The following is a 17,981-nucleotide window of genomic DNA, read 5'->3' on the forward strand; positions in this document are numbered from 1 at the left end:
GCATAGGCATAGGCCCTACATGCATAGGCATAGGCCCTACATGCATAGGCATAGGCCCTACATGCATGGCATAGGCCCTACATGCATGGCATAGGCCCTACATGCATGGCATAGGCCCTACATGCATAGGCATAGGCCCTACGAGCTCCAATGTTACATGGTTAAACAAGAGGGGAAAAAAAAGGGTGAAAATGTTTGTGTTCGTCTGGGGAAAGTCTATAAAGTGTACAGTGAGGGTTTTGACAGCCTTAAAAAAAATCTGTTACTGTAAAACTTTCAAGAGGGATAAACGAAACTTAACAGCCTGTTTGGACCCCCCCCTTTCTATATTACTATTTATATGTATTTAAATATTAAAATTATTCATCTATACTAGTTCACAAGCAGCACTTTCCTTTTTAAAGTCAAAACAGTAAAACGTCTGATTCTTAACAAAGAAAAGAAATAAAAAAAAACGAGGGAAGGGGGCTATTTTTGGAGATTTTGGCTACAATGGGTTTTTTTCAGAACGAGGACCCACTGTAAACATGACGAATGCTCTCTGGCAATTTAAGTCCCGTTTTTGCTAAAATCCTGGAAAAACAGAAGGACACAATCAACTACAGCGAATACATTTGAAATGAAATAACTAAAAACGTAAGAAAACTTGAATAAAAATCTGAGTCGGATGGAGGAGCAGCGTGTTCCAAGAATGGTTTTAATTACCGGCGTTCTCTGACAGCACTCAGCATATCTATCAGACCCTCTCCTTGTCATTTCATTCTTTTCTATCGATCCCCCCCCCCCCCCCATCACACTTCCTTTAATATCTTTCTGGATTATTCCTGCTCTCCACGCAGGAAGGCTGTTTGCTATAGTGCACTACTCTTTGAACATCACCCTCTTCAAATTGTGCAGAAATAATAGCCCATTAAGCAAAGCAAATTAGCCCTCGGTTTAATTACTAGCTCAGCTCCTGCAGTGCGGATGCGTACAATATTAACTTTATAATAATTTCTTGAACAAATAATTTGAAAACCAATTTGGCAGGCACTATTGAAATCCCATAAATTGCTGTATAAAAAAAAAAAAAGTAAAAAAAAAAAAAAAAAAAAAAAAGGGAGGGGGTGGAAAAATGCAAATGTGTAATTTTTGGTAAATAGAACGCAGGAGAGACCACTTTGGCGTAAATGCAGTTAATTTATCTTGATTAGAAGAACGTGCAGCAGGACTAATGCTGACACACCAGCCAGATGTGCCGATCCAAACGGATGAAAGAAGCTAAAGAATGATTAATGGATGCGACTGGAAAGCGGGGCTGCACGAGGTTTAAAGACCCACTCAGATCAAAAATCGTGTTTTGGGGTTTTTTAACATGTTCTTGTGGCGATTTTTCGGATGGCGGAGGACAAAGAAATGTAAGCTTCACATTGTAGTTCTGAGTAATTCTTTTTTAAAATAGCTGTGAATCAGGAGCAGACAAAGAAAATACACTTTGAAAAGGTGACGTAAAAAACGCGTTCCTCCGCTTCATTCTGATGCATCTGCTTGCAGACGATGCGTAAACCAGAACAGATACGTCTCCGTTAAACCAATAGGCCTCACCTGACTGATTAGGTTCAGCAAAGGTTTGCCTTCTGACCCAACTAAGCAGGTTAGGAGCTGAGGTATCCATGCCAACCACTGGATGGGTGGAACTCCAATGCAGTATTTGTCCACAGCATCTGCCAGGGTGTTCTTGTCATCGAAGCTGAGCAGCCACAGCACCTAAATGTGTGAGAGAAAAAGGATAAGAAAATGAAAAACAAGACTTAAAAAAAAGAATAAAGAAGAAGAGTCGATTCTTTTAATATTCCAGTCGGATTACAATACTCAGCATAGGTCAGAAACTGTAACTAGAGGTAGAAGTTAAGAGGAGGTGAGCCCTTAACCATTATTCAGCGTGCTGCAGCTCCTCTGGCTCCGTTCCCAGCAGGAGAGGAATACGACTGCATCTTGGCAGTTCCTATTATTATCAAATCGGAGCCAGTGTGGAAGGTCTTTCTCCTCCCCTGAAGTGCTCGCATCTGCATGACGATGAAGACTTCAACCGCACGTCGACTCCCACCACACTCTTTAAAACAGGCCAACCCGAGGCTGCAGAACGGGTCACCCCGCTTCATCCATCAGGCTTAAGCACTGCCAGCCCAGTTTGGCAGCACAGTCACTGGGAGTGGACCCACAAGAAAAAAAAAAAAACCCATCTGACATGAATGTGAAAACAGTTACCAGGGCGATGGAAAGGCCATGAAATATAATTATTATATTTAGCCGTGCTCAATGTTTACCAGTGTCAGTCAGAGCCGAATTCTCGTTAGCATAAGGTTATCTCTTTACCAAACACTAACTGAACCGGAGAGAAAAGTAGAATTATTAGAAGCGGGTGCCAGGATTGATGTGTCGGGAACGTCAGGGGAGGTCATTAGTGTCTGAGTGACACGAGATGCACTTCACATAACAACCGATCTATGAAAAACGCCATCCTCTCTGTGCATCGAAAGCCTCTAATTGAGCCAATTATTATTGCGTTTCTACTTTGGACAAACATCAGTATCAATAATGCATGAGACATACAGGAGGCCAGGAAAACAGAGAAATAAAAAAAAAGACTGATGAAGAAGTCAGGTGACATGGAAAGCGGGTAATGTGACAAAAAGCAAAGACTTCTCTCCTACTTTGGCGAGGTATTTGCGGGACTTGCTCTCGTTCTGGTGGCGGCAGGCGTGGAGGTAGCACGTGATAGCCGACACGCCCAGGTGGGACTGCCGATCTTTGACGAAGATGTTCTCCAGATAGTCTCCCCACATGGCCCAGGCTTTCACCAGCACATCGTGCATCTGCACGGCGGCGGAGAAGGCCTTGTTGGCCTCTTCTGACCTGCAAAGGAAAGAAAAAAGAAGTGAAACATGGAAGAGCCACAGAAACGGCAACAGCTGAGCCGGTCTCATCAAGGAGCTATAAATGCCCTTCAAGAGAGTTGATGTCCACCAAAATCTTCATCTGCACCGAAATCTACAACAGCCTTCTAAAGCACATTTTAGGATTATTAAGGTACAAAAACATTAAGGATGTCTCAATCAGGTTTTTTGATTCTAAACCATTTTGATTTTGAGAATTCGCCGAAACACAGTCCTGATCTGATACTTTTGCAACACATTAAAAATGTGAACAAATCAAATCCGGATCCAGGTTTCACCCAATTTGATTCTATTTCATCTTTTTACACTGAAACAGAGCATCTCTTTGAACAATCAAGTAAAAATAGAGCAACTATCAACTGATAAAACCTAGTAAACATAGGTGATAATTATTCACCTGAGAAAGTTTGGTGACTGTAGCTTTAATAATTTCCAAGTTCCCTCTATTATAAAGATGATTATGATCATTCATGAATAGTTCATATCAATGTAAACATGTATTAGTTCAGGTGATTTTTAAGACTTTATTGATCTTTTGGGGGGGATCACTTTTACCTGAAGCTTGCACTTTGTAGACGGTCCCTTGGCACTGTCTCACTGCCGTCTCTCTATTTAATTATAAATTTTTAAACTTTACTAATATATATATATATATATATATATATATATATATATATATATATATATATATATATATATATTAAATGCATTAGTAGGTTTTTTTTCATTAAGACAAACCAATAGTTCTAAGTTGCAGTTTTAAAGTTTATGTAAAGAGTTATTGACTCTAAAAGTCCAAATCGGGGAACTCTCTCTAACTTTTCTGAACCGTTTTTGTGCACCTCATGTTCAAATCAGTGCTGTATTCTGCTGTGGTTTACAACAGTAAAATGTTGTAATCGTTTATGAAATTATGACTTCTGGTATGTTATCTGGATTAATAAGCTTAAATTATATAGTGCCAATCATAACAGTGAGAATAAAATAAATATCCGACCCCTAATTGGGGTGTAACATCTGATTTCGATCATGTCAGCTAAATGATTCCACTGCACAACATGCATGTTTAGTAAAGTTTAAAACAACACATTTTTCCATGATCTGCTCTAATATCGCCTCAATTCTTTTCAAAAATTCGTGTGAGCAGCTGAATTTACACAACTGACCCAATTTTGACTTTAACAAACACTGAACTCCCCCCAACTACAAACATGAATCGGAAATACGAGAAAATAAAAAGGGTGGAGGCGTTTCTGCACTGTTTAGAGATAATATTGCAACCCGCAGACTATCATTTGGTGTGTTTTCATCATTTGAGTATGTGTCCTTTAAGATTGAGTTAAAACAAACTCCTCCCTTACTCTGCATAGTTATGTACAAACCTCCTCAGCACAGCCAAAGTTTTATTGATGATTTCACTGAAATGCTCTCAGTTGTGTGCACAGACTTTGATGGTCTAGTCATTACAGGTGATTTTAATGTTCATGTTGATAATGTCAATGACAGAAATGCAAAAGAGCTCAATGCTGTCCTTGAAACCTTTGGTCTAATTCAGCATGTGAGTTGCCCCACCCACAGCAGAGGGCATACTCTGGACCTGCTCATCACAAGGGGGGTTACTATTTACAATGTCAGTGTGGTTGATGTCGCCCTCTCTGATCATTTCTGTGTATTCTTTGACCTGTCTGTTGCTCCCAAACCACCGCCTGGCCCTGCAGTTGTCCAAAGGAGACAAATAAATGAGAGCACTAGGGCACAGTTTGTAGAAATGATAAACCCTGAAAACGTCTCTGGTGCCAATGTTGATGAAATGCTGAATTCTGTTACTTCTAGCATCTTGAATGTTCTGGATGCCATTGCCCCTATGAAAGTTCAATTGAGAAAACATAGACAGAAAGCTCCCTGGAGGAACGATGATCTAGTCAGGGCACAGAAACAACAGTGCCGCAGAGCCGAGCGAAAGTGGCGCAAGTCAAAACTCCAGGTTCATTATGGAATATATAAGGCGGAGTTGTACGCTTATAACCAGATCTTATGCAAAACAAGGGAAAGGTACTTCTCTGAAATAATTGGAAGTTGCAGCAGCAACTCTCGTATCCTGTTCACAACAGTTAACAGATTAACTAACCCTCCAACCCAGCTACCAATAGAATTGGTTTGTACACCTAAATGTAATGAGTTTGCTGTATTTTTCAATGACAAGGTTCAGGGCATTAAAAAAGCCATCAACTCCACAACACATATAACTATCGAACGGCCACCTACTCACTCTAAGCTGACTCACTTTATACCTGTCACTGACCAAACTGTCCAAGAGACCATCACCCGTCTGAGCTTGTCTACATGCTGCCTTGATGTGTTACCCACTAGATTTCTAAAGTCTGTCCTGAACAGTGTGTTGCCATCAATTACTCAAATAGTTAACATGTCTCTTCAATCTGGAATATTTCCAGAGGCCTTAAAAACTGCAGTCATTAAACCCCTCCTGAAAAAGAGCGGTCTTGATCCCACTGTACTGAATAATTACAGACCTATCTCTAATCTGCCATTTTTAGGAAAAGTCCTTGAAAAAGTTGTCTACCAACAGCTCACTGACTTTTTTCTTATTAAACAATTCATTTGATGTTTCCAGTCAGGTTTTAGACCCCATCATAGCACAGAAACTGCTCTTATCAAGGTAACCAATGACATCCGCCTGAACACTGATGATGGAAAAGTCTCTGTCTTAATCCTGCTAGACCTGAGCGCTGCCTTTGATACTGTTGATCATGGGATCCTTTTGCACAGACTCCAAGACTGGGTTGGCATCTCTGGATCTGCCCTAAGTTGGCTCAAGTCTTATCTAGAAGACAGGAAATATTTTGTTGAAATTGGGAGTTGTGTCTCAGACTACATGGGCTTGAATTGTGGTGTGCCCCAGGGATCGATCCTGGGACCCCTTCTGTTCAACCTCTACATGCTGCCACTAGGGCAGTTAATACGCAGTAATAACATATCTTATCACAACTATGCAGATGATACTCAGATCTATGTGTCACTGACAACAGGTGAATATGGGCCGGTGGATTCTCTCAACCACTGCCTCCAACAGATCAGCGCGTGGATGCAGAACAACTTTCTCCAGCTAAACTCAGACAAGACCGAAGTTATTGTTTTTGGCCCACAGAAACAAAGAGAAATTGTCAGCAGCTACCTTCATTCTCTGTCTCTCAAACCCTCAAATCAAGTCAGAAATCTAGGGGTAATCATGGACTCTGACCTGAACTTTAACAGTCATATCAAGTCAGTAACATCAGCGGCATTTTACCACCTGAAAAACATTGCCAAAATCCAAAACATAATCTCAAAGCGAGACCTGGAGATACTTATCCATGCATTTGTCTCCAGTAGGTTAGACTACTGTAACGGCCTGCTCTCCGGCCTGTCCAAACGAGCTGTAAAACAGCTTCAGTACATCCAGAATGCTGCTGCTCGAGTCCTGACCAAAACCAGGAAGTAAGATCACATTAGTCCTGTGCTCAGGTCTTTGCACTGGCTCCCTGTACCTCAAAGAATAGACTTCAAAGCAGCTCTGACAAGTCTCTCCATGGCCGAGCACCAAAGTACATCTCTGACATGTTAGTGCCATATGAACCATCTCGTACTCTGAGGACCTCAGGGACCGGCCTCCTGTTGATGCCCAGAGTCAGAACTAAACAAGGGGAATCAGCGTTTCAATATTCTGCAGCTAAAATCTGGAACAGCCTCCCTGAAGGCGTAAGACAGGCCTCTTCTGTGTTCATGTTCAAATCTAGACTTAAAACATTTCTGTTTAGCCGTGTATATGACTGAAAGGTCCTATCTGCACCTTTCTTTCCTTCCTTTCTTTTTAAATCTTTTTTTTTCTTTCTTCCTTTTCTTTTAAAGTAAATTTTATGTTGATTATTTCTATGATGTATTGTGATTTTAATGCACTTTTCTGTTTTGTGAAGCACCTTGAATTACTTTGTGTACGAATTGTGCTATACAAATAAACTTGCCTTGCCTTGCCTTGAATTTTCAGCTATTTTTCAATCTAAAATTGCTTCTTGGCCAATATTGACATGCAGTCAGACTCGTTTTTTTGCTTCTTGTTAATGAAAACCCAGATAAAGCTGTGAGGCTCTCCGCTTTCCACGAGACAGAAAGAAAGTCTTCCTGAGCCGAGGAGGGTAAGTGGCCTTCCACTTTAGGAGTGCTTCCAAACTACTTACTAACACTGAAATGTCTCCCAAACCAATCAATTAAAATGTGTTATTATGGAAGGCATTTTGGCATGTGATTAAAAAAAAATTGGAGCTTGATTGCTATGGGAGTGGGAGCCAAAGAGCCTCCAGAAATCTTTTAATGGGGTTTCCCTTCGTCACTTTGCGGTGTTAAAGTACATTAAGAGTTTCTGCTACCTGGCTCAACAGGAGCACAGGCGACCCAACAGGCTGTCAAATCTCTGACACCCGTTTAATTGAATGATCCCAAAAAGCGCAGCACATGCGGTTGAGCCCGCACGTTCATGCACGCGAGGGGGGACGACGACGAACCCCTAACCTCCGCTCTGCCGTTAATTCTCCCCTGGTGTACGGGAAACTTAATGATTGTAATAAACCCTGCTGAGGTGGAGGCAACTTCTGCTGATCCCGGAGATTTCTGCAAATTGCCCCGAGTTAATTATTGAGCTGCATATACATTTAATAAGGCTTTCACAATTTGTCTTTCACCCCTCAGGACACCGGGTAACGTCAACCGTGATGGGCTTGAAGGCGGTGTTGAAGGGGGGGGGGGGCGACTTTGGGCAACCCAGCAGAGCATGAAGAGGGCAGCTGCAAGCTTCAAAGTCAACCCGTGCCGCTAAAAGCTAATTGCTGACACTTTCATAACCAGATGATACAGATGAAGTGTCGTTTACCACACTTGGGTTGCCAGGTCTTAAATATGTCCCACAGGAAAGAAAACCCCCAAACAACCAATTCATGGTCCCGCTCAGGCTGAATTTCCGGCTCCACGCGGCCCGATATGGAGGCGCAGTCGAGCCGACAGCTCGTTAGCATCAGCGCATTCTGCTCGGCTTCCGCGTTCAGATTTTCCGCTCACTCGACCCTCATTAAACGCCGGCTTTGCGGTGGACGCATGCAGCCGGCTGCATTCAAACACTTCCTGGGTGCAGCTGTGGATTTCACGCCGCAGATGGGCAAGGATGGCGCCACGACTACAAACAAGCAAAGTGCTCGCAGTGTACAACACAATGTTTAAAACATAATTAATCGGTAAATTGTTCTTCCGATGCGCTCCGATAGACAGCAAAAATAAAAAAAAAACATCAGTTAAAAACTCCATAATTGCATTATAAATTTCAATATTTATTATGTGACATCCTTGAAAGCCACTTCCTTCATTTTCAGTCTTGCACATTAAGTCAGCTACAGCTACAACAAGATTTTGCAAATTTTTAAAGACCGATATAAAAAAACGTAACGATTCATTTGCTGTGGTTGCAGAGGAAATATGAAAGACATTGTTATGGCCCCAAGCCTTTGGTGTGTATATGTCTGTGTGTTTTACAGAAGCCTCCACCACACCACCCGACTTCACCTCCTGCAGGAGATGATTGCGGCCTCCTTCCCTCCTCCAATCACCAGGCTGGGCGGGAAGCATATCTGTTTAATCAGCTGGCCCCTGTTGTCGGACGTGGCATTAGAAGCCTTTGGAAAAGGCCTGGTTTTCCCTCTACTTGTAATCTTTGTTTTCAGATTATGCTTTGTACTTTGTGTCTTCTTGGTGACGTCCCTCTAGTTTAGGTTCCACTTTGGTTTTGTTATTTATTGCATTAGTCCCTGAGCCTTTAAGTTTGTTAGGCCCTTTACCTTTGCAGCTGTCATTCAAATAAACAGCTGCACTGACAGCCTTTTACCCAGACCGGCATAATATCACTATTTCTTTATGTTACCTATTTTCTCCCTCCCTTGGGGTGGGATGTAACAGACCCTTAAACTTTTTTGTTGCTAGTAATATTTCACAAAACCTTGAAAAGATCTTTGTTTTTAGAGGAACAAATGGGTCCATGAATAAAAAGTGAGTTGGCGATGATGCAGGAGAGAGAATCCAATCAGGTGATTTGACTTTCACAGTTGAAAAACGAGACTTTAGGAGCATTTTTGCAAACATTTGTGAGCTGAAACAAGCAACAAGAAAATTCGACACAAAAAGTGACTGAGAGAAAGAATAATAAATGCTAGAAAGAAAACGTTAGCCGGCACAAATAAAGATGACAGTTTTTTTTACACAAGTTGTCAAAGGAATAACAGAAAGGACATACTTGTTAATTTGAGCCAGGAACATGCCCTTCAGAGCATAGAACTCGGCTGTCATCTCTTTGGTGAAGTACTTCAGGTTGGTCGACTCAATCACCTCCAAACCCTGAAAAAGTAAGAAAGGAAGCATCAGAGGCGAAGCATGAAGACGCGGCGGGGCTTTCCGGTAATGACAAGCCAATAACAAACTGCTCGCTGGTCATTAAGGAGAAAAAAAGGCATTCTAAACTTCCATTTCAGCGAGCCTCTGATGAGGTGTCTCTCGTGGGCCGGCGTGACAAACGGCGTGCAGTGGGAGAAGAAGACGGAGAGAAGCCGAGATGAGACAGAAAAGAGAGAGGAGAGAAGGTGTCTCCTCGCACTTTTAATGACTTGTGGTGTGCTGAGCAGCTTCTATTATTCAGAGCAGTCCGTGGGTTTGATCCCTTCACCACGGTAACCTGTCATCTAGAGCCGGTCCAAGCGTCTCTTTGAGACAGAGTAACGGCAGAAACGCCCTCCAGCTGCTGCTGACGGGGCAGGACCCACCTGCATGCACTCGTTCTTGCCCATGACCCCGGCCAGCTGCAGGTAGCACTTGACCTGCTGCCTGATCTTCTGGAAGCAGTCCACGATGGGGACAGTCGGGATGGTGTGGATGCGGCTCAGAATGTCCAGAGCCACGTTCACCAACCCCTGGAGACACAGCACCACGTTTTTTCTCTTAAACACAACTGCAAACATACCGTTTCTCTTACACATTTTCACTCTTTGGGTACCTGTTTGCGACCTATCTTTCCGTACTGAATGATGGCAGAGGCGGAGGCGTGGACTCCCAGCATGGCGTTGTTGTTGTTGGGATCGTGTTGGGTGTTCGTCTCGTACGCCGTCACTATGGCTGCGTATAGAGAAAACACCACATTTTCCTTCACATAGGACAAACCTGTCCAAAGTCCGTGGGCCAAATGCGGCCTACGTTCAAATTTTTTCACTCATTTTTCTGTCATTCATCGTCTAAACCCCTTTCGGGGTCACGGGGCTGCTGGAGCCTATATCGGCAAGCAGGGGACATCCTGAACAGGTGGCCAGTCTGTCGCAGGGCCACAAATGACTTAGGGTACAATTAAGAGTAACCAATTTACCTATAAACGTATGTTTTTGGCCAGTGGGAGGAAGCCGGAAGCCGTGGGAGAAAACCCACGACAACAGCGTCAACGTGCAGCAAAAAAAAACGCCGCACTTTCTAAAAACGGCGGGTAAGATTTGTCGATTTGCTAAATTACAGTTTCACATAGACTGCCAGACGATACATGCTAACCGGGAACAAACGGTGCACAAAAATATATGTACGGTAGATGCATTTGTTTTATGGGAAGAAATGAAAAGTATGCTGTTGCTGAGAAATGTGGAAATAAATAGGTTATTTAAATATACGGTTATTAAAATAGTTAAAGGAATCTCAGGCCTTCACGCATTTCACCAAATCTCTTTGCAAAAAGGTTTGGACAGCCCTAACATGGGAGGCGAAGGTGACAGTGGGATGAGTGAGGATCTTTCAGCAGTCGGCGCCGTGCTGGCGAAGCGCGGAGGAGGCCACTGGGGACATTAAACACACTGAACACTAAATGAGCCGTGGCGATGAATTTCATCGAGAAAAATTCCATTTCACTTTGATTTTGAAGGCTGTCGGGTTTAAATGAAGAGGTTTTTTATTGGCGCGCTGCTGCTGAACAGTATTTCACAGAGCCGGTTGGAGCTCAAGTTGCTGGAGACGTCACATTTTGTAGCGGCAGCCTCTCTGAATGTTTCAAAGTCACCACTGGAGAAGGAGAGCGCGCCTGTGTGTGCGGCGTCTCCCGTGGAGACGGAGGTGTGTTTTAGCCGGCTGACATTTGCAAATGCAGACACCCTGAGGGGGTTCTGCACAACGTGGCCTTTTGAAGAAGACACCTTCCTGAAACCCGCGGAAAAGCAGCAACCTGAGTGCGTTTTTCCGCAGGAGTCTGACACCGCGCAAAAACCTGAACTGAGCGTTTAACCTGAAGCGGCGCCGCCAGAAAGCCATACCCTGATAGTGGTGCTGGCGCCACATGAAAATGCTGCTCCAGTGCGAGAGGTCGTCAGAAACGATGGGCAGTCGATTCCTCCAGGTCTTCACCACGGTCTTCATGTCATGGAGGCTGGTGTTGCGGCCCAGGTTTGCGGGTTGAAGTCCGGCATTAATCTGCGCTGCCTCCTGCAGCTCGATGATCTGCTGCGCCGCCTGGTGAGAAGAGACCGTTTAGGATTCAGCTCACACTTCTGGAGTCCTTCATACTTCATAACCAGTAAAGATCACCTTTAAAAGGTATCTGACGGGAAATATTTCCTCTCAGCTTTTTACACATGCAGTGCAGCCAATTTCAAGAATCAGACAAACGCAAAACACTCAGACATAGAATTAGCGAGTCTAAGCTCACATTTTTGGAGAGAAAACTATACAGTTTTGTTTAGAGTAGTGTTTTTGAACCAAGGTATACCTTTTCCTTGACAAAAATCACAAAAAAACCCAGTTATAATCTGTATCAATGTACAGTCTCTCCACACTCCCGCCCGGATTTTACTGTAATAATTGAGGCATAAAAAGCTGGAAGTTACAGCTGATTTTCCTCAAAGTTCTAATAAAACTTGCAGTAGTTTTTCAATAATAATTTTCAGCTAAATAAGTTAAAAGTTAATAAACTGTTTTTTTAATTAAATTTGATTTAACCTCACAAAAAACAATATATTCTTTCTAAACTGATCTATTTTTTTTTTTTGTTTGTTTGTGCAAAAGCAACTGCACGCTTAAACATTTGACAAGTTCAGTTGTAAATAGAGAAATGGTGAAAGTGCTGAGGTTTATTGGTTTTTATTCAATCTAAATCAAAAATGTGACTTTAACAGAAATGTTTTATTTCTGTTTGGGTGATGAAAGCGTTTGTTTTTAGTTAAATGTGTCTGTTGGCTTCCCTTCTTGTGATAATAAATTCACATAATGGAAACACGTCAATCCTGAATTAACTAATTTATAGGAAAAAAAGTTTTTGTGCTTGGAGGAAGTTTTTTTTAAGTGCATCTTAAATAGAATTCAAATAAATCTAATATGTTTTTGAATTCCTAACGCCTTGGTGTGAAACCTGTTTGGATGAACGCTGAGCGGATTTCCCGGCGATGGGAAATGTTTTTCAGACTAGTGGAAATAAAGTTTCGTGGCACGCTGGTTGAGAAACGCTGGTTTAGAGAACTAAATTGTTCATTTCTGTCTGAAGTCGCTAAAAATTTTAAAGACACACTCTGAACATCTTTTGATCCATTTTCAATTTGATTCATTTTTTCTTAAAAATAATTGTTTTATCAACTTTTCTGATCAGTAATTTTTTCTTTTATTTTTGAAGAAAAAGTCTAAAAAAAAAAATGCATCTTCTGAAATCCCTGAAAGCTCTAAAATATTAAGGATGTAAAAGAGAAATGGTGCTTTTTCTTTTTGTAGTTGAAAATATATTCATAAATCGAATGGAATCTATAAATATATGTAAACACGTCTTGTAAGCATTCTTTAAATAAAAAGTATTTTGGCCATCACAAATTTGAGTTGCTGCGTTTAACAAGCTGCGTGACCAGACGGCGCCCAAAACAGCAACTGTCTGACACCCAAATACCGAGGAAGGAGTTTCTGAGAATAAAACCGACAGTTTTATTCAGCTTAGCGTGTGATTGTGGACGTTTATTTTGGGGAGAGCTGTCGGGGTGGGGAACACAGTCAAACTGTAACGATGACACTCACGGATCACCGTGATAAAAAAAAAAAAAAAATCCTAATTATGGTGACTATGGCTGGATAAAAAATCTGTCACAAATATGTGGAGAATTTAATCCTGAAAACATTTTGTTTTTTACGTATGCAAACATTTAAGAGGTACGCATGTTTATATAGGGAAAGAAGAGAAAAATGTGGCCAATAAATGTGTGTATTTTGGGTGAACTAAACTGAAGAATAAATCCTAATCTTTATTAAGATGCTACACCATTTTTTAATCTGCAAACGCCTCCAAAACCCACGCTCAATCCCTAAAAACTAAAGTGGTCATTGACTAATCCAAAATAAGGTTTTGGAATTATATCTGGTGCCCAAACTGAACTTTTAAAAAAGGTTCTGGTTCTCAAATAGGGCTAGAAATGGTGCCTAAAAAAAAAAAAAATGGAGGGGAAAAAAAAACATGCAGATTTCTTGCAAAAACTGCGTTAAAGCAGCGTGACGGGTTGAAGGACGAGGCCTCCACTGTTTTTCTGCAGCGTTACATCCCCGTTTTTACACACGTCGAAGTAAACAAGGGTTTCACCGCTCGTCGCCATGACGACTGTCTTTCTTCAGACCATCATACACGTCAAGTGGTTGGCCTGTCTCACCCGGAGCACCAAAATGCGTGTTTTTATATGGCACCAGCATGGGTACCATCTTAAAACACATCCTTAACCCAAACAGCAGCAGGAAGGCGACTTCTGAGAGACAGAACACCAGCCTGATCAGAACTTTTCGATTCGTGTTTCATAGAAATGCACAGTTTGCCAACAGTGACATGTTTATAAAACATTCCTCACCTCTTTGGAGTCAAACCCAGACAGGAAATGCTTTTCTAATAAGCCGGGTGCATAAACCTTAGAGAGGTGGGTGTAAATATTTTATCGGCTGCATGTAAATGATTCTCAGCGGGTTTCATGTCAGCGACCGCTCGTACCCAAAGACACCTGATGGCTTGTTTTCCTCCTGGAGCTCATAATAGTAGCAGACATTACTCTGGACAAACTCCTCTCTCCGGTCGATCAAATCTTTGGTAAATTGAATCGTGTTTTCTGACATCCGCATCCACTTTATGTTCCGAGCAAGGAAAGCCGTTTTAGGTACTTCATCCACTTCCTGTTAACACGTTTACGGATGTAAGCAACCTTTGTTTTCCATTGATGCTTGATGAAATCCTTGTAAATATGTAGCATTTGACTCTGTTCTGTTTTATTCCATCTAAGCAACGATGACCAAAACCCTCCGTCATAATGAACTATGCTGTTTGCAGATTCTTTTATTGTCCTTGTAGACAGTTTACCGCATACGGAGTGGAGGAGAAAATCCTTCACACTTTTAAATCATTTCCAAACCCTTAATAAGGTGTCGCATTTGCTTTAAAGATGTTGAAAGAGAAGTACAGACAAAGTCAGAGAGCTCCGCCGGAAGGAAAAAAAGACGACTCGTCATCCACACGCATTCAAAGCCCACTTTACTCTATTCTATCATAAAATCTGTAAGTCATGGGATAAAATTGGAGCTTTCTGTTCTCATCCTTGTCTCTCATTAGACTTTTTTGGAAGTTTTGTTGAAGCCCCTTCTCTTTTTCGCAATCTGAGACAGCGACGCGTCCTCTTTGTCCCCTTTTTAGAAATAAATCACATTAAGTTACACATGCTCTGTTCTTTCCTACATTTAAAAAGTGATTAAAAAAAACGTTTTAAGGAATATAACATGATAATAACGTAAAATTTCTATAAAAAAGGACAAAAATTGTCAAAACCTCTCCAAAAAACCCCAAACATTGCTGTGATATTGTGCATTTATGCTTCAAATCTGATCTAACTCATTATTACAAACTTTTATGGGGGGAAAAAAAAACTGCAAACCAAAAAAAAGGGTCAGCCTTTGTACTGAAAACACAATGCAGCAACATTTTTATCCTGCCGTAATATTCTGGTCGGGCAAATCATTACGTCCTCCTATTATACTTCAATAGCTAATCTTCTGTGATGCGACGCGGAGAGAAAAAAATAAAGAAGTACGATCGAAATGGGAAAATGATAAGCCAGAGATTCTATTTCATTCCTTGAAAAGAAGCCTCATTGATTGCCCCGCAGCAGCTTTGCGAACACATAATCAATCATTCTATTAGAACTACTCATCAGTCAATATTAATGCCAGCTCTCATAATCGATAGCGGGGGTGATAATCCATTGATCGTCAGTTGCTGCTGAGAGTCGGGATTTGGTGATAACTTGATTCAAATGGCGTTTGAAGCCTTCAGGATTTGCGCCGGCCTCCCTTCGTGAATCATGCGGCCCTGCAGCTGAGATATGGAGCCATGAATGCAGATTTACTACAGGTCCCCGGACTGGGAGGAAGATGGAAGGAGGGGGGCCCCCGTCTTCACACTGGTTTGCACAATAACGAGGAGCAAAGGCTTCAAGTGGCCGTTATGATAAGTTACAGGCCGTGAATCATAGCCACGCTGAAGACCCGACCCCCAGCAGGCTGGAAGTAACCCCCCCCACTCCCCAAAAAACAAAATCAATTAAACAGGACAATATTTTTCACAATTATCTGTTAATATCAGCTGATGGTCCATTCCTAACCTTCATTCAGACCGTCCCATTCATCATGTAAATGTGATTCAGCAGCAGGTATTTAATCAAACACTATCTGATGGCAGGGAAGTAATTACCGGAATTCTACACTGCCTCTCTTTCTTCCTCTCCCCACATGTCCTGCTGCCTCTCAGTTCTAGAGAACGCATTGAGAGCCAGAGATGGGGGGGCCGTTATCGGCGCTGCACAACGGCCTCCCGATCTTCTTGACATTCAACTCCTCGAGGGCTTATCATAATAAACCGATTTTCCCTTTTCGCTATCTCATTGGCCGCAACAATAAAGTGGAAATCAGCTTTTTCGACGGGGGAACCCCCCATGGCCGACCTGCAGCAGCGGCGTGTGCACGTGGGACACGATGTGCGGCAGCCTCCTCCACTCGCGGATGGCCAGGCTGGACGCCATCTCCACCAGCCGCTCGATGAAGTTCAGCTGCTGCTCCTCTGGGTTGCAGATGGCCAGGTAGCCGCGGTGCATGTTCACCTTCCACGCCATCTCCTTGGGGCAGCTGAGCTCCACCTGGAGGTCAGTTGGCACATAAAGCCATTTAGGCTCATCATTTAAAAAAAACCACAACAACAACTCAAACATAAATTGTAGGATTATAAAGCGGAGAAATATAATAAACTGATTTTTTACCATTTGTAGATTCAGCTCACTTATGTACGACGGAGTATTAGGGCCACCAAAAAAGTTAATTTACGAGATTTTATCTCGGAAATTTAGGAGATAAAAACTCGTAAATTTATGAGAAAAAAACTCGTAAATTTACGAGATTAAAGTGGAAGTGAGCATGGAGAGCAGCAGGTGAACGCCACTCAGCAGCAGAGCAGACCGACTAAACTTTGTTGAACAGGTGAGCTGAATGAGCTTGAACGTTCCAAATGTCTGGAAGCTCATTTGTTTGATTTACAATATATTAAAGTTTTATTTACTGACGGTTGGTTTGCAGGATCTCTGCAGCCCGATGAAGCCATCGGTATCCCTGCAGCTTTCCACTTCAATCCTTTCTCCCTTCATCTCTACGTTTGTGTGACGCTTCCGTCTGAGGAGGAGGAGCACTTTTGCCATTTTCAACGTTCTAATGCTAATATAACAGACTATTTTCATTCATCTTTGTTGTTTAATGATGAAACGGGGCGGAGGGGGCATATGTTTACTTCCGCATTGGTGTTCGGATGACAGGTTCATGACGTAAGGTGACAAATGAACTTCAGGTAATGTGAATGAAAGGGAAAATAAAGGCTGCAGCGGTCCTCTACACCCAAACATGTCTCTGAGCTCCTTATTTTACAAATGAAGACAGCCCCACTGAAAATAATCTGATTTTGAGTTCCCAAAAGGTTCAGAATCTCTTTGTTTTAAACCTATAATAATCCGGAAATAAAGCTTCACAAAAGGCTCCACATCTTTCATCTTCAAGCGATGCTCCGATAAACGGACAACTTCGGTGTTTTCTCCTTGTTAATCTATGACTTTTTTCTCATAAATTTACGAGATTTATGAGATAAAAACTCGTAGATTCCCAGATCCCCAAAATTTTCTGATGAGCGGCCGCCACCCGCCTGTCCCCGTGCTGCCGTCCCACCGCCAAGGATTGTTACGTTAGCAGCACGAGAGAGAACTTGACGAGGGCCGCTGAACTGGGCCAAGGGCCCGGCGATGACCGGGCGTCAATCTGGCGATTCTGGCTACCAAAAGTCCAAATGGGGAAACGACATTGATGCTGCACAAAACGCTGCACCACAGCGACTCTGAAAGTCTTTACAAACTGCGGTTGAAAAAGATTATTATATGTGCTTTAAAATCGGAGTCGCGAATCGCCCGCTTTTTGTAACCCCCTCCCCCGGCGGCTGGCAGCACTTGATATGAATGGCCGTCGATCGTGGACATGTAGACATTGTCCAATCAGAGCTGCTGCCGGTGTAGGTACCAAGACTGGGGGCCTCCGACTAATAAGGTTATCATATTATTTTATTGGCTGCACGTTGGTCTGATGACGTGTAAGATGGTGATTGGTCTGGACCAATTACGGCACAAAAAATTAATAAAAAAATTGCGGTACGATCGTTAACACGCCAATACAGTTCTTCATGAAAAACATGGACGACCTGTAATCAGCCTTTATTTTGTCTGGACACGACTGGAAACACATTCACATAACTGTTTGTCAAAAGCCGCCTCCGCCAGCCGACACATCTTTCTCCCTCAGGCAGAGCCGGACAGACTGCGGTCCGAAGCCTCCCCCAGGAGCGCCCGCCATGACAAAACACCCGTCCCTGCCCGCAAACACGAAGCTACGAGTCCAGTCGCTCTG

At 42.5% G+C, this 17,981-nt stretch overlaps 1 protein-coding gene across 1 annotated transcript in view; it reads right to left on the reverse strand.

Moving 5' to 3' along the window:
• trrap (transformation/transcription domain associated protein) overlaps window positions 1-17,981 on the reverse strand; it is a gene marked incomplete in the record, with an annotated part of 102,369 nt that overhangs the window by 26,322 nt on the left and 58,066 nt on the right. The window contains 7 exon segments of the mRNA NM_001164878.1: window positions 1,585-1,746; window positions 2,694-2,895; window positions 9,265-9,365; window positions 9,788-9,934; window positions 10,018-10,136; window positions 11,306-11,501; window positions 15,992-16,183. Coding sequence (NP_001158350.1) covers window positions 1,585-1,746; window positions 2,694-2,895; window positions 9,265-9,365; window positions 9,788-9,934; window positions 10,018-10,136; window positions 11,306-11,501; window positions 15,992-16,183 — 1,119 coding nt within the window.

The sequence above is a fragment of the Oryzias latipes genome, chromosome 19, assembly GCF_002234675.1.
Source record: "Oryzias latipes chromosome 19, ASM223467v1".
Classification (NCBI taxonomy): Eukaryota; Metazoa; Chordata; class Actinopteri; order Beloniformes; family Adrianichthyidae; genus Oryzias; species Oryzias latipes.